Here is a 16856-nt window from a genome sequence, read left to right as displayed (position 1 = left end):
AACTAGGGGGCACAGCCTCAAAATACGGGGGAGCCAATTTAAAACCGAATTGAGAAGGAATTTCTTCTCCCAGAGGGTTGTGAATCTGTGGAATTCTCTGCCCAAGGAAGCAGTTGAGGCTAGCTCATTGAATATATTCAAATCACAGATAGATTTTTAACCAATAAGGGAATTAAGGGTTATGGGGAGCGGGCGGGTAAGTGGAGCTGAGTCCACGGCCAGATCAGCCATGATCTTTTTGAATGGCGGAGCAGGCTCAAGGGGCTAGATGGCCTACTCCTATTCCTAATTCTTAAGTTCTTATGTTTTTATGGCTTTTTTAACGTGTGTTGCTACTTTTAATGATTTATGAATCTATACCCCTAGATCCCTTTGCACCTCTACCCCATTTAGACTCTTATTTTCCAAGGAGTAGGTTGCTTGCTTCATGGGTTCTTTGCTTAAGAATTCATAGCGACACATTGCTCTTAAAAAATAGTTGGTTTATTAGCAAAGGTTTAACAATCACACCACACATTACCAGTTCATCCACCATGCTCACAACTACCTGCCTCATTGTGGATCCCCTGAACCCAACTAGCTGGGGTTTTATTAAGTCTTATGAACATCATGTGATTGGCTAAGCCACTCCCAACTCAACAGCTCCACAACTATTTTGGTATAACTTTAAATCAAGTGCCCCCTTTTGTAAGGGCACAAAAAACCACAAATTAACTAATAAACATTAAAGGGAACCCTGACAAATTACATTAAAAATGTTGTTCCCTGTTGAAATTATGTACTCCAGTCCCTCAGGGGTCCACCTCTCACGGAAGGCCGTGAGCGTACCGGTGGACACCACATGCTTCATCTCCAGGGACACCCTGGTGCGAGCATAACCGCAGAAGAGAGGCAGGCAGTTGGGCTGAACCACCCCCTTGACCGCCCGCTGCCTGGACCTGTTAATGGCCACCTCAACAGCTCTATAACTATTTTGTTGTGAACAATTACGTCATTATATCAAGTGCCCCCTGATTAAAGGGAGGGGGGACACTCCAAACACTTTCAAACAAGTGTCCCCTTGTTTTTGGGGATTTTTTTGTTTTTTTTGGCGGGGGGGCACTAAGATCACAAATTATACAAGTGCCCCCTGGCTAAAAGGTGGGGGGGGGGGCACTAAAACCAGCAAACTAAACAAATTAACCTTTAGACACTAACGGTTCAAATTTAAGTTTGGTTGCCTGGGGTGATGATGCACTCCTGTCCCTCCGGTGCTCCCTGCTCGCGGAAGGCCGCGAGCGTACCAGTGGACACCGCATGCTTCATCTCCAGGGACACCCGAGTGCGAACATAACCGCGGAAGAGAGGCAGGCAGTTGGGCTGAACGACCCTTTCGACCGCCCGCTGCCTGGACCTGTTAATGTCCACCTCAACAGCTCTACAAAGTGCATACATTACACTGCTACCCCTTTTTTTTAGAAACACAGTATTTATACAGTATTTCAAAAAAGATTACTCATCATGATTCCAATTTTACAAATTCGACTGCTGAGCCTGAGTATCTTGTTGTAAGCTTTTAGCTTCCTCCTGCTCCGACCTCCATTTCTTTGCAGTTGGCTCGCTATGCCCATTTTCTATATTCTTATTTGACTCCGGAGACCGTCTTGGGAAATTTCTGTTTTCAGAGTGTGTAGTTCAGGATTCCTGACCTCTATCTTCCTGTGTCCTCTTGAGTTTCCTTGGAACCCTCATCTCCGTCCTAATGTTAGCTTTCTTCCTAATATTTTGATCGTTGCCTCCTTATTCTTCCTACCAAAATACCATTAATTTGTCACTTGCACGCCCAAAAGTTTGTTTACAGTAGAATTAATTAAAAGCTTTTAGTTTGTCATGTACAAACTCTCTTTAATAAAACTTTACTTGTCAGAAATGACTGGGATATAAAAGAACTGCATAATAATGCATTAACACTTCAGAAACGTCACTTAATTACACCGTTATGCATCAACAACAATTCAAAAGCCCAAGGTGAGTTGAAAGAGGCATAACTATTCATGCAATTTGTATCTATTTTAAAGGTTTCAATGTATTAGCCCATCCCTCATGTCACTATAGCAGTGGCTGCGCAGGCAGCAGGAGCAGAGGCTTTCCTATGGCGCTGACATGCTGTACAGCCACATAAGTCATGGTAATATTGATCACAATGCAATCAGACAACCAACAAATATCAATTGCTGTAGTTCTTTAGTCCACAGTATTAAAAAGAATTAAACAAAACGGATATCTGTATTTCCAACTTCAATCACTGCCATTGATAAATGTTGTCTTCTTGAACCAGCACTGCCACCCCTCCCCCCCCACCCCCCGCCACCCCTCCCCATGTAACATGTCAGAAATGCAGCACTTATTCACGTGCAGAAAGACATATACACAATTTGCATCATCAAATTAAGAACAAAAAGCAGGAAAAGCATTTAACAGAAATAAACATTCATCTTTCTTCTTGGACAGGATAACCAATCAGACTGACTTGGAAATGTTTACTAATATGTTGACGTAAAGATGTTAATTTATGAATTTTGCTTCTTATGTTTTTCTCTCAAATATTCTCCTTTAATCCTTGCTCTTATCACGAAAAGTGTTTAATTATTTTAGGTACTTCCATATTAAATAATGGGAAACAAACTTCATTATACTCTCAATTTTTAATCTCCTATTTCAAACATATCAAATCAAAATTGGACATTATCAGTTTAATCAAAATATTTTATGTGTCTTTCTCAATAAACAGATAGTAGTTTCTTCCAAAGTAACTCCATGTAATTTTTATACATCATTACATAACTCATGTTTCTATTAAAACTCCACTAAACATTAAGAGGATATCTACATTTACATTACTCCTGGGACTTGTTAGGACTATAGAACAACAGACAAAATAAATTGATTTGTGTTTTTCCCCTTTTTTAGTTCTCTTCCTAAACATCTTAAATGTTTTAAAAAGTATTATGTCACTCCTACAAATCCTCTCTGCCCTCCCCCTCCTCAACAGCATGTTTGTGTAAAGCTTCTCACTTCAGTTGATCATTCAAAATCAAATTTGAGAAATTTCAATTTTAAAATGTTTTAAGCATTTTGGAACCTCTTTTAATAGTGTTTGAATGAGGAGAAAAGTGATTTTTGTTTCTTTTTCTTCCAAAATCATATTTGAAACTTAGGGGTGAAAAAAGTGTTTTTAACATTCATTTTTGTGAAAAGTTTATTAAAAATCTTTAAATTCTTTCAAGTCTTGTTTCAGCTTTGACAGAAGTTGCTCCAAGTGTCTCTTCAATGCTGTCGTTAAATATACAATAAAAATAATAAAATAAACTCTAATTCCAAACAGAGCTCAAATAAGAAAGTGAATAGTGATTAAAATTCCTAAGAAGGCAGTGAGGTTATTTGTTCCCCCCCCAGTCTTGGCGATGAGTTGGGATCAGTTTTGGAGAAGTTTTTGCTGCCGTTTCCACTGTCTCTCAGACTCTGAGGTACAAAACAGGGGCACAAACCTTTTCCCCTCATAACATTATTTAAAAAATCCAAAAAGGAGACAACACCTGCCAAATTTTAATTGGAACTTAAATATTCAACATCACTTTCCCGTATAGCTTTCCAACTTTAAACAATTTTTGGAATTGAAAGAAAAATCTCATTTTTGTTTCACCGAGGGCCTAAAACTTCTTTGCTTTAGCCTCCTTCCAGCGGCCATTGTGCCTCCACCTGTGTTGTTTCTGTGGCCTGTTTCTGTGCTGTATATCCTATGTAATCCTATGTAAAAGATCCAAAAACTAAAACAGGGAGGCATAAGCGTGAGATGCGGAGCAGCACAACTCTTGACAGCAACTTTTGGATATTCACAATTAAGCATCTGTTCCTCGCCTGAAGTTGCTAAACCTCCGGACATTTTCCTACTTTAAAGGAGCTGTATAAATGCAACTTATTTTCATTCTTCTTGTTGCTAAAGGACAAGGTCAATGGTGTCCACAACTAACAGAATTAGGAATATGTGCTTAAAACCAAATTATCATTGGCTTTAAAAATGCAATCCAGGGTGAAATAATCCTGAGGCAAAATAACTTTTGTTGGAGTTCAGCGTGTAAATATTATTCCATCCTTTCAAAACCATGTATCTCTGGCACACCACCGACATCATCACGACAGCATGTCACAGGAGATGAAACTCTATTTCCCTTTTGCCTCAATGTCAAGTGTCAGGAATTTTAAACATGGCCCTACTAAATTTAAATTACCTTACTCAGTTATTGCTGTGAAGACTTGTTGAAGCTCTTGATCAAAAAAACATCAACCATAAACAGCAACACACACGTTGCAAAATAAGATCACACACTGAAAGGAATAGGATGTAGAGTGCCATCACTCGCACCACAGATTGCAGCAGAGAAGGGTTCTGGAAATAAAGGCCTTGGGATGGAAATTCGGTTGCGCCTCAGTTGGGGCCCCGGGCGGAGCGGTAAATTTTGCGCCGGCAACTGGTTTGCGTCTGCTGCCGCCAAATTCATCAGCTGGGCCCGGAGTTTGGAGCGGTGCGCTAAGGAAGGCATTACACACCTCTTTTACTGTGCTATGCCGGCTGAGCAAGGGAAATTCCTGAGTGAAAGAGAGTGCCAAAACAGAGGTCGGGGAGTGGTGAGGGTGGGGTGGTGGAAAGAGAACTTGAAAAAAAAAAACCAGCAAAAAACATTCCCAATACATAGCTCAGCAGCTCACACCACCCCAACATAAATCGCAAAAAAACCCCCCAAAAACAATCACACTTATCTCAGGTCGGCATTACCTACCTCACTGCAGCTTCGAATGCCAGTTTTTACAGGTGTTCCCACCAGGTCGCGCTATGGGTCGGGCGCGATCCAAAAATAAAGTCGCTGTCACTACCAGGGGCGTTGTGCACTGGCCCGCCTCACCCGGACGGCACTGCTTCATCCACCGTCGATACCGGCACCGAATGTTCCCGCGGGGTGCAGCTGCAGCTCAGTCCCCGGGAACAGACTACACACATGGGTGCTCATCGAATCGCCTCTATTTTGGATTCGGTGAGCTGAATCCCATCTGCAGCAAACCTCCTGCCCAGAAACTCAACCTCAGGAGCTAAAAACACGCATTTAGACTTCTTGAGTCACAGGCCTACCCGGTCCAGTCGGCGTAGCAACTCCTCCATGTTGTGGAGGTGTTCCTCGGTGTCTCGACCCATGATGAGGATGTCGTCCTGGAATACGATCATTCCAGGAATGGATTTAAGCAGGCTTTCCATGTTTCTTTGAAAGATCGCTTAATAATTTGGGGTGCATGCAATAAAGGTGCAGCAGTTATCATGGGTGACTTTAATATGCATATAGATTGGGCTAACCAAACTGGAAGCAATATGGTGGAGGAGGATTTCCTGGAGTGCATAAGGGATGGTTTTCTAGACCAATATGTCGAGGAACCAACTAGCGGGGAGGCCATCTTAGACTGGGTGTTGTGTAATGAGAGAGGATTAATCAGCAATCTTGTTGTGCGAGGCCCCTTGGGGGAGAGTGACCATAATATGGTGGAATTCTACATTAGGATGGAGAATGAAACAGTTAATTCAGAGACCATGGTCCAGAACTTAAAGAAGGGTAACTTTGAAGGTACGATGCGTGAATTGGCTAGGATAGATTGGCGAATGATACTTAAAGGGTTGACTGTGGATGGGCAATGGCAGACATTTAGAGACCGCATGGATGAACTACAACAATTGTACATCCCTGTCTGGCGTAAAAATAAAAAAGGGAAGGTGGCTCAACCGTGGCTATCAAGGGAAATCAGGGATAGTATTAAAGCCAAGGAAGTGGCATACAAATTGGCCAGAAATAGCAGTGAACCTGGGGACTGGGAGAAATTTAGAACTCAGCAGAGGAGGACAAAGGGTTTGATTAGGGCAGGGAAAATAGAGTACGAGAGGAAGCTCGCAGGGAACATTAAGACGGACTGCAAAAGTTTCAATCGATATGTAAAGAGAAAAAGCTTAATAAAGACAAACGTAGGTCCCCTGCAGTCAGAATCAGGGGAAGTCATAACTGGGAACAAAGAAATGGCAGACCAATTGAACAAGTACCTTGGTTTGGTAGTCACTAAGGAGGACACAAACAACCTTCCGGATATAAAAGGGGTCAGAGGGTCTAGTAAGGAGGAGGAACTGAGGGAAATCCTTATTGGTCGGGAAATTGTGTTGGGGAAATTGATGGGATTGAAGGCCGATAAATCCCCAGGGCCTGATGGACTGCATCCCAGAGTACTCAAGGAGGTGGCCTTGGAAATAGCGGATGCATTGACAGTCATTTTCTAACATTCCATAGACTCTGGATCAGTTCCTGTGGAGTGGAGGGTAGCCAATGTAACCCCACTTTTTAAAAAAGGAGGGAGAGAGAAAACAAGGAATTATAGACCGGTCAGCCTGACATCAGTCATGGGTAAAATGATGGAATCAATTATTAAGCAGCGCATTTGGAAAGAGGTGACATGATAGGTCCAAGTCAGCATGGATTTGTGAAAGGGAAATCATGCTTGACAAATCTTCTGGAATTTTTTGAGGATGTTTCCAGTAGAGTGGACAAGGGAGAACCAGTTGATGTGGTGTATTTGGACTTTCAGAAGGCTTTCGACAAGGTCCCACACAAGAGATTAATGTGCAAAGTTAAAGCACATGGGATTGGGGGTAGTGTGCTGACGTGTTGAGAACTGGTTGGCAGACAGGAAGCAAAGAGTAGGAGTAAATGGGTACTTTTCAGAATGGCAGGCAGTGACTAGTGGGAGTACCGCAAGGTTCTGTGCTGGGGCCCCAGCTGTTAACATTGTACATTAATGATTTAGACGAGGGGATTAAATGTAGTATCTCCAAATTTGCGGATAACACTAAGTTGGGTGGTAGTGTGAGTTGCGATCCCATGTTGCATGGCAGATGAAGTATAATGTGGATAAATGTGAGGTTATCCACTTTGGTGGTAAAAACAGAGAGATAGACTATTATCTGAATGGTGACAGATTAGGAAAAGGGGAGATGCAACGAGACCTGGGTGTCATGGTACATCAGTCATTGAAGGTTGTCATGCAGGTACAGCAGGCGATTAAGAAAGCAAATGGCATGTTGGCCTTCATAGCGAGGGGATTTAAGTACAGGGGCAGGGAGGTGTTACTACAATTGTACAGGGCCTTGGTGAGGCCACACCTGGAGTATTGTGTACAGTTTTGCTCTCCTAACTTGAGGAAGGACATTCTTGCTATTGAGGGAGTGCAGCGAAGGTTCACCAGACTGATTCCCGGGATGGCGAGACTGACATATCAAGAAAGACTGGATCAACAGGGCTTGTATTCACTGGAGTTCAGAAGAATGAGAGGGAATCTCATAGAAACGTTTAAAATTCTGACGGGTTTAGACAGGTTAGATGCAGGAAGAATGTTTCCAATGTTGGGGAAGTCCAGAACGGGGTCACAGTCTAAGGATAAGGGGTAAGCCATTTAGGACCGAGATGAGGAGAAACTTCTTCACCCAGAGAGTGGTGAACCTGTGGAATTCTCTATCACAGAAAGTTGTTGAGGCCAAGTCACTAAATATATTCAAAAATGAGTTAGATGTAGTCCTTACTACTAGGGGGATCAAGGGGTACTGAAATTGCATGTTCAGCCATGAACTCATTGAATGGCGGTGCAGGCTCGAAGGGCCGAATGGCCTACTCCTGCACCTATTTTCTATGTTTCTATCGCGGCTACTGATCGAATGCCAAACGGGCACCTGTTATAAACGAACAGTCCCTTGTGCATGATTATGGTGGTCAGTAGTTTGGATTCGTCGGCCAGTTCCTGGGTCATATAGGCTGAGGGGAGGTCCAACTTGGTGAACAGCTTGCCGCCTGCCAGCGTGGCGAAAAGTTCCTCCGCTCTCGGGAGCGGGTATTGATCTTGTAGGGGCTCCCGATTTATGGTGGCCTTGTAGTAGTCACAGATCCTGACAGAGCTATCCGCTTTTAGGACGGGAATGATGGGGCTCACCCAGTTGCTGAATTCAACAGGCGGTCCAATTCGCTCTCGATCTTTTCTCGTATCACATACGGCACCCCTCTGGCTTTGTGGTGCACTGGCCTGGCGTCTGGGGTGATGTGTATTACTACTTTGGTACCTTTGAAAGTCCTGACGCCAAGTTGGAATAGTGAACCGAATTGTTGTAGGACTTGGGAGCACGAACTTCGCTGCACAGATGACATTTTGTGAACATCCCCCCATTTCCAGTTCGTCTCAGCTAACCATCTCCTCCCCAACAGCACGGGACCATTACCCGGGACAATCCAGAGTGGCAGCCAATTGACTAACCCGTTGTGTGTGACAGCCAACATTGCACTGCCTAGCACCGGGATGATTTCTTTGGTGTAAGTCCGTAATTGTGTCTCAATACGTTCTAATTTGGGTCTACTGGCTTTAAGTGGCCATAGCTTCTCAAAGTGCTGGACGCCCATGAGTGACTGATTGGCCCCAGTGTCTAGCTCCATGCGTACTGGGATGCCGTTTGATAAAAGCCTCATCATCATTGGTGGCGTTTTGGTGTATGAACTGTTCGCTACATGGACCCGCTGAACATCGGCGTCCATCGATTTGCCCCAAAAGTCATCCTGCCTCAAAGGACCCTCTTCTGGTCCATCCACCTCACATATTAGTCTGGTTGCAGGCTTCCTGCACATTCGAGCTAAATGGCCACTGAGATTGCAGATTCTGCAGACAAACTGTTGAAATCTGCAAGATCTGGCTGAGTGTTTTCCCCCACACCTCCAGCATGAGTTAAAGTTTCCATTGTTGGGGACAAAGGGACTATGGCCAGGCATTCCACGCTGACTGTCCCTTTGACTCCTCTTAAGTACCCTATTAGTGGGTGTCAATGGCTTCATCCCGGGCCGCATTGTCCGCTGTGATGGTGTAAATGTCCGTTCAGCCTGCCATTGTCTCTGTTGGAATCCTACTCTGGGGTCTATTGCTGCCTGGGGAATATCAGACTGTCCCTGCCAGCCTGCGGGGCTCTGAGTCGCATTGATGATGTTGACTCCCTGACCCATCGCTGCGTTAGTGGCAGAATTGCGCGTGTATATTATTTTCGTCTCTTCCTCCCCCGCCATGAAAGTTTGAGTTAACAACACCACCGCTTCCAAGGTCAAATCCTTGGTCTCAATTAATTTGCGGAAAATTCCTGCATGACCGATGCCCTCGATAAAGAAGTCCCTTAGCATCTCTCCACTGCAGGCATCTGTGAGCTTACAGAGGCTGGCCAAACGCCGGAGGTCCGCTACGAAGTCCGGTATGCTCTGTCCTTCACGACGTCGGTGGGTGTAGAATCTGTGTCGGGCCATGTGTATGCTACTTGCCAGTTTGAGGTGCTCCCCGATCAGTTTGGTAAGTTCTTCAAAGATTTTGTCCGACCACTTCTCAGGCGCTAGTAAGTCCTTCATGAGCGCGTAAGTCTTTGGTCCACAGCTAGCCAAGAGATAAGCCCTTCGATTGTCGGCCGCTGCATCTCCCAGCCATTCTTTCGTAACGAAGCTTTGCTAAAGCCTCTCGACAAAATCGTCCCAGTCTTCCCCAACACCGTACCGTTCCTCTGCACTACCAGTGGCCATTCTCGTGGGTCGTGAGTTCCCATTTCTCGTCGCCAATGTAAAATCCTTACTCTACTGCATGAAACCACACGAGGCACATTCTAGGGACAAGGTCACTCTGTGACCTCAACTCTTTATTTACAGCACTCCACAAGTGATGACCCTGCATGGGACCTCCCTTTATATACCTGGGAGATCAGGTAAGGAGTGTCTCCCACAAGTTCACCCCTTGTGGTCAAGGTGTGCATCTAGGTTGTGTGTATACAGTAATACAGTGGTGTTACATTGTGGTTACATACATGACACTCCCAGTCTCTCTTTCTCTCCCAGTCTATCTTTCTCTCCCCAGTCTATCTCACTCTCCCCAGTCTCTCTTTCTCAACACCTCCGATTCCCTTTCTCTCCCCAGTTTCTCGCCAGTTTCTCTCTCGCCAGTCTCTCTTTCGCCCCAGTCTCTCTCTCTCCCCAGTCTCTCTCTCCCCAGTCTCTCGCCCCAGTTTCTCTCTCCCCAGTCTCTTTCTCTCCCCAGTCTCTCTCTCCCCCTCACCAGTCTCTCTCCCACAGTCTCTCTCCCACAGTCTCTCTCTTGCTCTCCCCCAGTCCCTCTCTCTTGCTCTCTCCCTGCCCCTCTCTCCCTCCCCAGTCTCTCTCTCTCCCCCAGTCTCTCTCTCTCCCCCAGTCTCTCTCTCCCCCCAGTCTCTCTCCCCCATCTCTCTCTCTCTCCCACCCCCCCAGTCTCTCTCTCTCTCTTGCTCTCCTACAGTCTCTCTTTCTCTTGCTTTCCCCCAGTGTCTCTCTACCTCCCCAGTCTTGTACTCCCCCAGTCTCTCTCCCCAGTCTCCCTCTTTCTCTCTCTCCCCTTTCAATCCTCGATCTGGCCCACCTACCGGCCACAAACGGATCTCCTGACCTCTGCACGGAGCCGAAGAAAGCGTGGTCCAACTGGGTACTGCGCATGCGCAGTTCTGGTCAGCAGGTGCTGAAGGCTGCATCGGCAAATAATTAGATGCGCTTATTTGTACTGCAAAAATGACCAACATGCTCCGTCCTTTATTTCTGATTGGTCCCCTTGGAGGATAAGCCACACTCTGAAGTTTCACAGGAATGTGTCACTGGAACCGCCCATCCCAAGGTCTCACTGACTTTACAAATTGCTATTCGATCCACTTTGACTTCCTGAAGCGACAGAGGACAGAGCTCCCCAGAAGACAGCAAGGGCCAGCCAAAGTCATGTACCCCAGTCCAAGTACATCCCTCCCCCAGCCAAAGTGCCTTACCCCAGTCCAAGTACATCCCTCCCCCAGCCAAAATCCCACACCGCAGCGCAAGTGCATGCCTTATTCAAGCGCAAGTGCATCCTTTTCCACCACCCCCACCATAGATGGGGCATTATGTATGGATTGTTAACAGGTTTATTGGGTATGAAGTGAATAATGACAATATCGTAACTTCTGGATATCTACCACTCCAACGATGTCCCTTGTAGGGGGATGGAAGAACGAGATCCATCTTTCCCGAATTCCCCCCCTCCCGTGCCTCTCTCTCTCCCCCCAACCTCTCTTTCTCTCCCTCCCCCCAACCTCTCTCTCTCCCTCCCACAGCCTCTCACACTCTCCCCAGCCTCTCTCACTCTCCCCCCAGCTTCTCCCACTTTCCCCCAGCTTCTCTCTCGCTCTTGGCCCCAATGCAGCCTCCGCTCTCGGCCCCAAGGCGGCCTCAAGGTGACCTCCGCTTGCGGCCCCAGGCTGGCCGGGGAGCGGGGCGGGTGGGGGGGAGAGAGTTGAAGCCTCAGGTCCTGCTTCTCAGCACCACGTGCATGGAATGACTCGGGACGGGAGGGGGCGGGTGGGTCCGGAGCTTGACAGGAGCGGGGCTGGTCACATGTCTGTCAAAAAAGTGCAGCTGGGGCAGGGGCTGGATGGACGCCTGTCTGTCAAAGAAAAGTGCAGTATAAATAGTTACTTCACAAATAATCACAGCGCAGAGGATTCTCCCACTATCCACTCAAAGGTCAAGAGAGAAAACCAAACCCCTCCCGGCGTTACACAGCAAACATCAGATCACACACTTCAAGAGCTGCAAATGCTATTGGCTCTGAGGTGGCAATACTCACAAATGAGTCTGTCTGGATTTCTGGGGCCATTGTGTATTGGCCATTCCCCCGCTCCAACTATTGTTCGGTTCTCTGTGCAGCATTTCAAATCCACTGCGCGTGAGCTCGGGGATCAGTGTGCGCGTCTGCACCCGTGCACTTTAGAGGGAACAGTAGCCAAGTATAATATCCTTAGGGGTTCTAGAGCTAATGGTGCGGAAGCAAGAAGAAAAACAATTGCAGGTACATCAGTTTTGTCTGAAATCATTAATCTGATTGTGGTAGCTTGCGATCTATTCTGAAAACATGTCACCGAAGAATCCAACCTGGCATGGTTTGTGTTCGACTATGCAGACCACAGCATTGTTGGTCTGAAATGAATTTTAAAATTCAAACAGAAAATGTTGTAAACACTTAGCAGGTTAGTCAGCATCTGTGGCAAGAACAGATAAGTTGTATTTTCAGGTGTAGACCCTTATAATTATTTTAAGATGCTACACGTTGAGACTGTAGAAACTATTACAGGTATCAGACAATTATGGGAGACTCATCCCCATACTGGATCATATTATCCTGAGTTCCTTCATTTTAAAAGTTCAACTGCAACAACAACTTGCATTTATGTAGCGCCTTTAACATAGTAAGATGCCCCTAGGTGCTTCACAGCATCATTATCAAACAAAATGTTGACACCGAGCCGCCTAAGGAGCTGTTAGGACAGATGACCAAAAGCTTGGTCAACGAGGTAGGTTCTAAGGTGCGTCTTAAAGGAGGTTAGAGAGGCAGAGAAGTTTAGAGAGGGAATTCCAGAGTTTAGGGCCTAAGCAGCTGCAAGCACAGCTGACAATGGTGGAGCGATTAAAATAGGGATGCGCAAGAGGCCAGAATTGGAGGAGTGCGAAGATCTTGGAAGGTTGTAGGGCTGGAAGAAGTTATAAAGATAGGGAGGGGGTGAGGCCTTGGAGGGATTTGAAACCAAGGATGATAATTTTTAAATTGAAACTTTGCTGGATGGTGAGAGGAGATTTTATTAGGTTATTCAAGCAGTACATCAGGAGCACCAGCTTGCATTCACAAAGATGTGTATTTCTACATAAGATTAAGGAAAACCCATGTTAAATACTTGTGGATTTGTCATGGAAGGGATGCATCAGCAATGCAAAGTACTCCCATTTAGATTTCCATCCCCTGCTAGGATTTTTATGAAATGCCTCTAAGTATTAGCTGAATTCCTTGTGATACATCATAAAAGTATGTAGAATGAGGAGCAAGAAACAGATTAGGCTTACTAAGTTTGGCTCTTTTTGATGTCAACTTCACCTACCTGCCTTCTTACTGTATCACTCAATCCCTTTTCTCCTCAAAAACGCATCCTACTGCCTCATGAACCCATTTATACTATTCACATAAATAGCATCCCCTGTCAACTTGTTCCAAAAGTCTGTTAATCTTTGTGTAAAAAGATTCAACTTTCCTTCTAACTCCTAACTTCCTATTTTTTAAAATAAAAACAGAAAATGCTGGAAACACTCAGTAGGTCAGGCTGCATCTGTGGAGAGAGAAACAGAATTAACGTGTCAGGTCGATGACCTTTCATCAGAACTGGAAGATGTTAGAGATGAACAGCTTTTAAGCAAGTACAGAGCCTTAGCTCTTATTTTTTAAATTGTATCCCATACCCTTTGAGACCTTCACCTGAGTAATGAATTTGCCTGACTTACTTTGTCATTCCTCTTCATTTAATCTTAAAAAATTCAATTAAACCATCTTTATATATCTTTTCAGAAGGAAGTAAAGCCAACCTTTATTTTAACCATTCATCATAATGTAAATTCCTGATACTCAAAATCATTGTTGCTTGCCTCTGTATCCTCACAAGAGCAATAATATTGTTTGTATAATTCATTGAACAGAACTCTGCACAGTACTCCAGAGTCAGACCAATGCCTCAGATAGAACGTGTTGATTTGTACTCTGTCCTTTTTATGCCAAATTGATTTTATTTACCTTTTTTTGATGCAAACCATTCCCAAACAACAAATTAGTTTGACTTGCATGCATGTGATGATGTTGCACTATGTAACTGTTCAGAAATATATTTAGTTCATATTTATATATACGTGATTTTCATAAAATACAGCAGAATCTCCATCATTGATCAAAATATTTGCAGGATAAAGCCTTGCTCGAGACATAGCTTCATTGCACTCTCCACGAACACCAATCTCCTGACTAAAATAAGTCAAATTCAAAGCCCAAAAAATGACATCTGTTTGTTATTTGTATTGTCTCCATTCCCTTGCCAATGTGATGCTGTATCGGACATGTACATGCCAATTTCAATTAGCCACTGCAGAATCTCTCCATTATGGTAGATAATGAAAACTCCACTAGGTGTATATCTTGTGCAAATAAAGATTGGATTATTCAACCATTTAAAAAATGTAACTGCTGAAGAAGCCAGGCAAGAGGCAGTAGCGGTTTTTATGTTATAAACTGAATAATTTTATTGCAACATTTTTGACGATGACACTGTGATACTGCGAAATCTAAAATAAAGAGTCTTATTTGATATCACACTCCGAAGTAGTAATCTTACAGATAAGTACTGCTGCCGTTTAGAGTGGAAACATGCATCTGAAAAGCAATAATGGCCCGGATCTATGGTACTAATAACAGCAAGAGTGTCAGTGCTTGCCGTTACTGCGTAAAACTGACAGCAACTTCTGGCGTCCGCAAAGGCGCAGTTAAATGTGGAAATTGGGAAGTTGCTGTCAGTGATACGCTGCTCGCCCACAAAGTGTGCTATTGCAATCTATGTGGATGGAATTAATTAGAAATCATTTGATTTGACATTTACACACTATTCTCGATCAGGCCAACATCCCCAGCATCGAAGCACTGACCACACGCGACCAGCTCCGTTGGGCGGGCCACATTGTCCGCATGCTCGACACAAGACTCCCAAAGCAAGCGCTCTACTCGGAACTCCTACATGGCAAGCGATCCCCAGGTGGGCAGAGCAAACGTTTCAAGGATCGCCCTGAAAGCCTCCTTGATAAAGTGCAACATCCCCATCGACACCTGGGAATCCCTGGCCAAAGACTGCCCTAAGTGGAGGAAGAGCACCCGGGAGGGCGTTGAGCACCTCGAGTCTCGTCGCCGAGAGCATGCAGAAAACAAGTGCAGGCAGTGGAAGGAGCGTGCGGTAAACCAGGCTTCCCACCCATTCTTTTCTTCAACAACTGTCTGTCCCACCTGTGATGGAGACTGTAATTCCCATTTTGGACTGTACAGTCACCTTAGAACTCATTTGAGAGTGGAAACAAGTGTTCCTCAATTTTGAGGGACTGCCTATGATGATGATTCTTGCTGTAAGAATTAATGCAAAAGTTGAGCTTTGTTCAATCAGGAGAACTGAGTTTTTTAACGGCATACTAAGTCATAATTACTACTGTACAACATCTCTGGCTCTGAAAACGAATTTTATAAGTGTGGAGTCTTATTCCCTCTGAAGAACATTTAAAAATTGCAGATTTTCAAAAAATAAACTTTTTTTAAGTTTGTGTTCTGATACTTACATTTCTCCCATAATCCATGTTTATGTCCCAATCTTTTTTTTGCTTCCTACACAATAATTTTAATGTAATTTATATTCCCTGCTTTTTACTTCCTGCTTTGCTGTCTGTGAAAATTCTTCAATCTGATTGGCTCATCAACCTGCCTGTCCAGTTGCTGGATGCCACAGATCCTTTGTAGCAAGTGCCAAATTCAAAGTAACATCGGAATAGAGGAATTCTGTGCTCTTGAACCCGCTAAAACTTTGTGGGCAGCTTTTTTCAAGGTTAACGGCGTGCATTGTTCCTTTGTCGCTGACGCAAAATCTGGGCCAATATTGACTATCCATGAGTCCTAAATAACAAGCACCTACTTTAATTGAAATTATACACAATAGGGACATCTAAGTTTCAATCTTCTGGACTGTAAATGAATAAACTGTTGCTATAAGTTTCTGACAACTGGAGAAAAAGGATTATCAGTGTCGCTAGTATTATTCAAATAACTGGACAGCAATGAAAATTGATTTTACTCCATAAATGTAAGAATTAAAGTAACAGAATGATGGCTTTTTTGCATTTTAGGACAAAGTGCAATAAAAGATCGACTGCTCCGTTCCCTGCTCCTACCTCTAGTACTTGTGGCTGCCCTGGTACGAGTTCTGCTGCTACAGGAATGAAACATGGAAGGAGATGAGCATTTTGCTGAAACTACCTCGCTCTTCATTATTTGTCTCAGGCCATTTCTGTTTGTTAATACCAAGGCTCCGTTTTTTGAGTTCTAGTTTAGTTCCTGTAGAATACTTCAGTTCATTTTTAGCTAAAGCTCCACAATCAGCATTTCATTTTTGTCATCAGCAACACGCAACAAATAAAGGAACTGCATTTTATAGACGTTTATATTAAATATCTACTGAGTCAAATTAGGCATCCAATAAAGTAGGGTTCAGAAATGTAGGTGAAGTATCTGATTTGATCAAATGGCACTGTATCGAAATACTGAGGTTGATTTTTATATGTGACGCACATTGGGTGGGCAATGAGTGGGATGGCTGCTACACCCACCTGATGATGTTATTGGGAGGCCCAATTGATTTTTTGGGATATAGCCTCATTTAAATATAAGTGGTGAGCTGCCAGCACTAATCGTATTGTTGATCGACTCATCATTTGGAAAGGTGGAAAATCCAGTAGGCCTGCTGCTTTTTAAAGTCAGCCTGGACCTCTTAAAGAGGCGGTGTCATTTTCATGTGAGAGAAATGCTTTCATGGAGCAGCAGGCATGATGCTGCTGGCCAGAGCACCCGATTTTCTGATACTGTGGTGGAAATGCTCATTGAAGAAGTCAGAGCCAGGAAGGAGGGCCTGTTTTCCCTTAGATGACAGACAAATGCCATAACAACTAATGTAAGCTTGCATGTGGAGGGGTAGCTGAACAGGTCCAGCAGCATCACTCCCAAGACCTGGCAGCAGTGCCAGAAAGGGTTAAATGATCTTACCAGGACTGGTAAAGTAAGATTCGTCTTCACATTTCTCTTACTCTCAATAAAACCCTGCATACCACACTTTTCCC

The 16856-nt window shown here is 44.3% G+C and overlaps 1 protein-coding gene across 2 annotated transcripts in view; it reads left to right on the top strand.

The window, feature by feature from the left end:
* Nucleotides 1–16191, top strand: part of mlf1 (myeloid leukemia factor 1) — a 194006-nt gene extending 177815 nt beyond the window's left edge. The window contains exon 7 of one of the 2 annotated variants that reach the window (XM_070882345.1): nucleotides 15870–16191. In XM_070882345.1, coding sequence (XP_070738446.1) covers nucleotides 15870–15981 — 112 coding nt within the window. In that variant the 3' untranslated portion in view covers nucleotides 15982–16191. Of the gene's footprint in view, nucleotides 1–13241; nucleotides 13411–15869 lie in introns of those variants that run through there. The other variant, XM_070882344.1, reaches the window with a different exon arrangement.
* The last annotated feature ends 665 nt before the right edge of the window (nucleotides 16192–16856 follow it).

Source organism: Pristiophorus japonicus, chromosome 6 (genome assembly GCF_044704955.1).
Source record: "Pristiophorus japonicus isolate sPriJap1 chromosome 6, sPriJap1.hap1, whole genome shotgun sequence".
Classification (NCBI taxonomy): Eukaryota; Metazoa; Chordata; class Chondrichthyes; family Pristiophoridae; genus Pristiophorus; species Pristiophorus japonicus.
This window is presented reverse-complemented; position numbering and strand designations above follow the sequence as displayed.